The sequence below is a fragment of the Falco rusticolus genome, chromosome 15, assembly GCF_015220075.1.
Source record: "Falco rusticolus isolate bFalRus1 chromosome 15, bFalRus1.pri, whole genome shotgun sequence".
NCBI classification, from domain to species: domain Eukaryota; kingdom Metazoa; phylum Chordata; class Aves; order Falconiformes; family Falconidae; genus Falco; species Falco rusticolus.
Window position 1 is genome coordinate 20,972,503 of NC_051201.1, and position 8,537 is coordinate 20,981,039.

General features: G+C 59.1%; 1 protein-coding gene across 1 annotated transcript; it reads left to right on the plus strand.

Moving 5' to 3' along the window:
• The first annotated feature begins 5,092 nt into the window (after positions 1 to 5,092).
• Positions 5,093 to 6,568, plus strand: LOC119158021 (metallothionein-1). The gene is made up of 3 exons (XM_037409509.1): positions 5,093 to 5,263; positions 5,655 to 5,720; positions 6,308 to 6,568. Exons 1-3 carry the CDS (start codon positions 5,233 to 5,235, stop codon positions 6,400 to 6,402), a joined length of 192 nt encoding a protein of 63 aa, XP_037265406.1. The 5' UTR covers positions 5,093 to 5,232; the 3' UTR covers positions 6,403 to 6,568.
• Positions 6,569 to 8,537: the final 1,969 nt, after the last annotated feature.

Genomic DNA, 8,537 nt, shown 5'->3' on the forward strand with positions numbered 1-8,537 from the left:
CTACTCAACATCCCAAGGGATTACTCATCTCCTCTACTCTTGGCTTCTAATTAGCAACTAAAGGGGAATGAAATAATTAAATATGCCCAAGGTAACGATACTTGGAAACTTCAGGTCACGTTTCAGCTGGGGGAGGCGGCGAGTAGTTGGAGCAGGTGAGTTTGAAGTCTGTGGGAACCCGAAAGACGCAAAAAGGAAGGGAAGATGGGGGGGGGGGAACCAAGAAAAAGAAGAAAATCCAAATTGTACACTGGGAAAACATTGGATTTGTGAGTGGAAAGGATGCCCAGAGTGAAGGTGATACTTAATGTCCGTGCAGGTGTCAGCAGTGCTGGGCACGGTGGGGGACACCTGGGGACCCCCTTTCCCAGGAGGGTCTGCAGGGATGCTGGGCAGCCCCTGACCCTCTCTCGCAGGTGGGGGAAAAGGTAGATTCAAGCCCTTTTATTTCCCAGCTGAAACTTGGTTGGTCCTCACCCCCTTCCACCCCTTGGGGGCTGCAATTCTGCCCTCGTTAGACCTCGAAGTAATTCCCATTAACATTTATGAGAATTTCATGATCAAAAGAGGAGTCAGCCCTTTCATCTTCCAGACATGCCCTAACACACATTGCCTGGCCCCAACACCCCGTACTGCCGGGCGGGAGCTCCGGCCTTGTGCCGGGTCCCTCGGGATGCACACCCCAAAACCCACGGGGAGCTTGCGGGATCAGGCTCACCCTCCCGGACCCAACTGCATGGCATCGCTTCAGCATTCCTTCCTTCCCTTCCCCCTGAGAATAAATGATTAGCAAACCGCCACCCCCTCCGCACTACTTTTTCAAGGGGAGGGTAACATTGATAGCTCATTTCCAGATAAGAAATACGGAATACATTTCAAGCCCTTGCCCGGAGCCATAGGATGAGCCGGCGGCTGAGCCCGGCTCAGGAACCCGGCCTTGGGAGTCGCAGCCCCAGCGCAAGCCGGCTGGGTTGCAAGGCGGCTCCCAAAGAGCCCACATCAAAGCGCGCTGCGGGTTTGTGAAAGCGTTGCAGTATTGCAGGCGGTGCAGTATTGCAGGCGGTGCAATTCCTGCTTAATGAGAACCTGCTTGGCCCCTGCCCGCTGCAAGCGGGCCCTCGCCGAAGGTGTGTTTCTGTTGCTACACAGACATGACCGTGGGCCAGCAAAGCCCACCAAAGAGGGCATTTACCCAGGGCAACGGGACACGCCATGTATTCGCTGGTGGCTGAGCAACAGGGGAAGCACCGGCTGGGATGTATTTTGCCAAAGCTGCGATGGAGGTGCAGGCAGGGATCTGACAGGAGAGCAGGCAGCTTCTGGGGAAGGAGTGAGGTGGGAAGGCAGATGATGGGCTTAGCTCATGTCTGCCGCTGAGACCAGAACAGGTCTTTGCTCATGGTTTTCTGGGAAAAAGAAACCTCCAGAGCATGAGGTCACCCCACCGATCCGGTTTCACTCCCAAATGGTTTCCAAGGCTTTGCCTATGCACACGGGGAGCGGTTGGGAATGGCTTCCCGGGGCAGGCAAGGGGTGATTCATCCTCTTCCTCCTCTGCCAAAGGGCTGGCAAGCACTGGCAAAACAAAACGACGTCAGCACCTATTTCCCATGTTCTAAACACTTGTTTATCATCCGCAAATAATAGGCTGAGATACCCGTCAAATGAAAGCCAAACCTGCTTTCTAAGCAGCGACGGCTCCCATGGCTTCCCGCTGGCTTTCAGCATGTCCAGCGTGCTGGGTATCTGCTGGGTGCTAGGGGGGTGCATAAGCCCCTTATTTTCTCTATTTCAGTTTGAAAGGCCAGTCCCAGGTGGGTTGTGGCTCCTTGCACTCCCAGTGGCCATGGCTCTCCTGCCCAGGGTGCAGCACCAACAGGCAGCTGGAGCAGGCAGAGCTGAGCTGCCCTCGCTGCTGCCACAGCATCAGGGGCACCCCTGGGGTGCTGCTGGCCAGCAGCATCCTGCCCAGCAAGCAGCAGGCAATGGTGAGGGGCAGTGGGGACTGTCCCCTGGGGTCTCCAGGCTGCGGTGTCGTAGCTCCCTGGCATCCCTGGCCATGGTCCATACGGATCCAAGCAGTGGTGCTTTGCCAGTGGAGTCCTGCAGCTGCACGGGGTGTCTCTGGGCAAAGGATGGTCACCAAACCCAGCACTGCTCGGGAGGGGGTGATGAGCCCGGAGTGAGGGCTTGGGGAAGACACGTGCCCCCAGAGAGGGGAGAGGAGGGCCTGTAGTCATCCGCAGGGTCCCCCGAAGGCGATGTGCTGGGGTGGCTGTGGGAAATCACGGGCAGCTGGAGGCAGGAGCAGGTTCATGATGTGCTGCTGCATGACCATGGGCGCTGGGAGCTGCACATCCTTCAGTGGGGAGTCAGGGCAGACCTGTGCCGGGTCACCTCCTCGGGAGCCAGCGGCTGCCCCTTCCTCGTCACCTGCCTGGCACTGGCCTTGACTCACTGGCACCAGCCCCGGCACCGTCCTGTGGCTTCTGGCAATCAGCCCTGGGCACTGTGGGTGTCCCGGCAACAGGTGCCTCCAGCACATCTTCCTGCAGGTTGTCAGCCTCCTTCACTGCTTTCCGGGGAGCCCTGTCCCTACCATGCCCTGCTGAGCCATTACCCCAGCTCAGCCATCACATCCCATCGAAGAGCGAGCGTCATCTCCGGCTCTGCCTGGAGCGCTGGAGCATCCCGCTGACTCACCCACGTTAATTTGCCCAGCAATCTCGGGGCGATTGCTATGGATGTGCCTGGGGACAGAGCCAGGAATCCCACGCAGGGGACACAACCGCCGAGGGGTATGGCTCTGGCAGGGCAAGGGCTGGTGAATAATTGCCACGCAGGGATCGTGTCCGCTTTGCTCGGCTTTGGGGAGCAGCATCAGGCTTATTTAAATGGTAAGGAACCCCCAGGCCAGCAAATGGAAGGCAGGGGCCAGGAGGCAAAGGGGGGCTCACAGGGCCTTGTAATGGGGCCATTTAAGCAGCAGGAAGGTCTCCCCGGGGTCCCGGCTCTACAGCTCAACACCCCAGTCACAAGCTGCTCCTGGAGGTGGCCTGGCTGATGTGTGTCCAATTGACAAGCCCCAGCTCCAGCCCCATCCCAAATTAATTACAGAACGGACCAGGAGCAATACAAGGCCTCCCAGAGCCCTGACCCCCAGTCCTGCATCACCTGGAAGATGCTTTTTTTCCTTTGTGCAAAGGAAGGAAGGAAAGAATTGAGAAGGGCTGGGATCTGAGCTGAGAATAGCTGCTGGAGGGCTTTTTCCTCTGCCCCGTCCTTTTGCAACAGGGATTGCACAGTGCAGCCGACGTGGCCCTGTTCCCCTGCTGTGGACTTCGCCTTCCTCCCTCCAGTCTGGAAGAGAGGGACCACTTTGGAGGGGCTGCCTGTCCCCACATCCCTGCGCCACCACCAGCTGGGGACAGGGGCAATGTGCCAACATCATGGCTTTGCCTGGGTGGCCAAGGGTGCCAGGCAGTTTAGGGGGACACAGCAGATGCCACGGTGGTATTGCTGTTCCCCATGCATCCATCGTGACACGGCTGGAAGCACTTCCCTGGGCATATTCCTGCACCACAGGAGTGCTCAGCTGGTTATTTCAGGAGCAGAGCATGTGTGGGACCCCAAAGAGATGTCCCCCCTCTGCCATGACACCCACAGCGCAGGGGGACATGGCTGGGGCCAGTGGGTGGCCACTTGCACGTGTGTTCCCCAGCACATTTGTGTTTCCCTGCTCCTGTGGGAGCAACTGATGCCCTTGGCACGTGCCTGGTCCCTGGCACCATCCCCTGCCATCACACCCCGGTGTATCAGCAGCAGCGTGACGTGCACATGACCCCAGGGCTGGCATGCCAGGGCATCGACGAGCTGCTGCTGGGGTGGCGAGGCAAGGAAGGGGCCCATCAGCTCTGCCTTCCTCACGCTTTTACATGCCCATTTCCCAGCCTGGCCTGGCTGAGCTGGAGGAGACGCCGAGTCGGGGCGCTGGCACCGCTCCCCACCAGGTCACCCAACAAGCTCCAAACATGTCCAGACAGCTGGGTGGTAAAAATACTCCTTGGCCCGCTGTTTCGGCTGGATTAACATCGCCTCCGACAAACCGCCTTAGCCAGGTACCGCAGGCAAAAGCCTGGCTGGGATAAAACCCCAAAGCAGTTTCAGAGCGCAGGGCAGCCGGCATGGGGTACCACCTCCACTAGCAAGCACACAAAAAACCCCAGGGGTGAGCAGGAAAGATGCTCCACGGCTGGCAATGCCCCCTGGCTGTGGTGCAGTCCCTCCCGGCACCCGACATCTCAGAAAGCATCTTTTTTTTTTTCTCCCTTCACCCCAAACCCTCACTGCTCTTTCGAGTGTGTGGGTAAAACCCGCTGGAGGAGTTGACCAGGGTGATGGCAGCTCGCCCACCACCCTCCTCTCCTGCACACCCAGCTAATGCTACGTGGAAATTAATTCAGATGAGTGGGACGGAGCACCGCAGCCAGGAAGGAGACAGGGCCCCCGAGGTGCCATGCACGGCGCCAAGGGGACGTGGGTGCCGTCGTCCTGGGGCGCTGGGAGGGCACGGGAGGCTCTGGCCAGGCCAGTCCAGCTTGTTGCTGCTCTCGCTCACGGGGAGGGTGTCAGAGCCATGGGATGGGGTCTGGGGCAGGGACCACATCCCTGTCACCCCACTGTGTCAGCTCCCCATCAGCCCACTGTGCCAGCTCTGGGAGGAGGGCACTGAGAGTTCCCGGCTGTGGTGGCAGCCCTGATCAGTGCACACACACCCCGCGAGACATCTCGGGGCTTGGCAGATTGACTTTAGCAAAGGGCTGGGCTGTGGGGGCTTCCCTGGGTGCACCCCCTCAGCCCCCACCCCCTGGGAGCAGAGCAGCGCTCCTAAGGCAGGTGCCATCGGTGTGATGAGCTGGCCATTCTCTGCACCACCATCCCCCCACAATGTCTCAGCAGAGGGTGACGGTCACCCAGACAGCCCCACTGCTGCCACCAGCACCCCGGGGAGGGGGGACAAGGGAGCCCCAGGTCCTGCCTGGCCACCATGGGAGTGAATCAGCAGCGCCCGGGGCAGGTGCGAGGCTGAGCCGTGCGCAGGCTGCGAGGGGCGGAGGGTTTGCACTCGCTCTCACCCGGCCAAGGATAAATAGGAGGTGGCTGCGACTCCTGCCAAAGCTGCTCTTCCCATCACCCAACGCGTCCAACAGCCGGCATCCAGCCCAGGCAGACATGGACTCCCAGGACTGCCCTTGTGCCACTGGTAAGCCAGGGCTTCCCTCCGCCTCAGCCGCAGGGAGCTGCGGGACCTGGAGCATCCCGGTGGGACCACCAACACTCCCACCCGCCTGCCGGCCCCCTCCGCCATCCCGGTGCTCACACGCTGGTGGGGCTGGCTGCTGAAATCCTCTCCTGGCGTTGCGGTGGCACACCTGGATCCCACCGGGATGTGGCTGGGAATGCCGTGGCGTCCCCACCGAGCGAGGCCAAAGCATCTGCCCCGGCCAGCACTGTGGGAGAGTGGGCGCTCGGAGGGGCGGCAGTGCCCTCCCTGCGGACCTCACCCCGAAGCATCTGCGCTGATCCCCGGGGATGCAGGGATCCCTTCCCACACCCTCTCTCAACCCCTTTTTCTCCTTTTCTCTGTGTTTTAGGTGGCACCTGCACCTGCGGGGATAACTGCAAATGCAAAAACTGCAAATGTACATCGTGCAAAAAAGGTAAGGGGGGGGACCTGGGCCCCGATAGGGGGCAGAAACACTCGGGGGGGTTTTCACTACACATCCCTGGACACACTGAATCAAATCAGGCTCAGCACTGTCGGAGTTAAGTTTATTCCTCCCGTATTTTTGCCCCCAAAGGAGCGCAGGGTGAATTCCATCGCCCCTGCCAGACAATAGGAGCCACCTGGTAGAACCCAAAACTCGGTGTACCCCTCACTGGCACCTGGGGCTCAGCACAAGGGGATGCCCAGGGAGGAAACCAGCATCGGGATTTCTTCCGGCTACTCCTGATGCTGTCACTCCCGGGCAGAGCCACGTGCGGCAGGGGAGTGGCACAAACAGCGGCTGGGGGGGGGGGGGGCGGTGAGCCCTTGGGGGTCCCACACCCTCCTGCTGCCTCCCCAGGGACAGCCCTGGGTGCAAAAACATGCTGGGAGATGCTGCTGGGGATGGGGATGATGCTAAAAGGGGAGGACGCAGGTGCTGGTGGGCCGCCAAATCAGCCACTCCCCATGGGATCAGCCCAAAACCCACCATGAGACCCCCCCCAGGACCATTCTTGACTGATGTTTCTCCCCGCACAGGCTGCTGCTCCTGCTGCCCGGCGGGATGTGCCAAGTGTGCGCAGGGCTGCGTCTGCAAGGGCCCCCCCTCCGCCAAGTGCAGCTGCTGCAAATAGGGACCCCCAGCTGCACATCTGGGGGTGCCGTACATCTGGGGGGACAGAAGAATAACCTTATTGTGTATGTTTGGGTTTTTTTATATATGTGTTCAGATATCTTTAGTGTTTGTCACTTGTGACGTGTAATAAGCTACCTAAATAAAGTGATGTGTATATAAAGGTCTATAAGGAGCCTGGCATTTCTGTTGGATGGGGTAGGAGGGGAACCTGGGGAGCAGGAGGGCAGCGTGTTTGGGGGGTCATGGCAAAGAGCCTGCATCTTATTTTTGCTCCTTCTAGTCTTCGCTCTGCCCTCCCTGCCAGCACCTCTGACTCTTTGTTTTAACACTTTCCCTGCACAACAAGGTAATTCATAGGGTTTTTTTCCCCCGCCCGGTTGTTACCCAAGGGCAAATCCCATGCTCTCTCCTCCACCAGAAATCCTCGGGGCTAATGAGCAGATCGTTATTACAAGCCTTCACCGACAGTGTAATAACCGCTGCAGCCCTGCCCATTTCCAGGGGTAATGTTTCCACGGCAGGTGGGGTGGCGGGGGAACAGGTTTAGCTTTCCTCCTGGCAGTTAAGTTGAACTGGCTGGAAGAACCACCCTGCTTCTTCCCCCTGCCACCTCTGCCAGCCTGGCAGGGTGCTTCTGTGGAGACCCCCCGGTGACCTGGATGCCCATGATGGGGTACGACACCTGCAATGTGATGTGATGCCCATGATGGAGTGTGATGCCCACGGTGGGGTGCGATACCTGCAGTGGGGTGTGATGCCCATGATGGGGTGCAATGCTTACAAGGGGATGGGACACTCGCAACTGGATGTGGTGCCCATGCCAAGGTGCAATGTCCATTATGGGTGGCAGTGCCCATGCTGGCGTGTGATGCTTGTCCTACCCAGGCACAGCCATGACGCTGCCAGGATGCTGCACCCCAGGTGCCACATGGCACTATGCTGCTTCCCAGGATGCACAAGGGGTCCTGCCTGTCCCCACACTCCCCAAACACAGCCTTTCATGGCCTCTTTTGAGCAGCAAACCTTTTTCTGACTTATCCAGCCATCGCTGGCAGGACTCAGCCAGGGGTTTGGCACAGTCAAGGGCACCCCTACCCACTAGCTGCTCACAGTGCCAGTCCCCAAGGGATATTCATTTGCTCCAGCAGGACTCTTCCCCCGGGGTGTCCCCTGCGACGTCACCATCACCCCACACCTGTGACAAGTGTGAAGCATGTCCCTATGCCAGCTAAATGTAGGGCAAGCAGGCACGGTGCAGCACCAGCTCTGGAGTTTCAAGCTAAATTCCATCCTGCAAACAGCAGGGTTATCTTTATTCCTTCCTAGCCAGAAAGATTGAAATGTCAACCATGCAAAAACATTGTCGGTGAGCCCACAACAAGCATGAAGGAGAGGTTGCTAATGGGATTTATCCCCAAACACGCAGTTCAACCAGTGGAGCTGACAGCATCCTTCCAGCCTCACTGTCCCCAGCAGGTGTGCATCGGTCCTGCCCCATGGTTCTGCCCTGTGCCTGTCCCAGTGTCCTACAGCATGTGATGGAGAACAGCCATGGGATGTTGTCACTGCCTGTATGGGAAGTGGGGGCAGAGGGGGGTTCCAGCAGCCCAGCTCTGAGCCCTGAAACCTGTGCTGGCCAGCTGTAGTTCAGAGTTGGACTTGGCATTCCTCCTACATGGGCACAGCCTCGGGATTAACTGCTCCCTGACAGCTCCAAGAAACTGGAGCACCAGCAGTGACAGGGGACCCCCCCCCCCCCATGTGTTCCCCTCTCCCTGTGTTCCCCTCTCCCTGTGGGTGTCTGCCACGTGCCCTGCACCCTGGCATTTCCACAAGCCCACAGCTCTCGGGAGTCATGGCTCATCCTGTTCTGCTGCGGAGTGACTTTATTATTCAGTGGAAATGCCCCGATTGGGAAACATGGTATTTTCCGGGCTGTTTCCCATCCCGGCCCCACGCACGGTCCTGTGGCGATGCTGTGCTGCTCCTTCCCACTCACAGTGACGGGGCCCAGGGCCACGTGCCCCAGGATCTGGCACAGCCCCTCCACGGGTGATGTGCGGGATTCCCGGAAAACTGCAAGTTCTCCTGTTTCCTCCCCCAGCATTGCCCTCGCATGCTCACCCCCTGCTT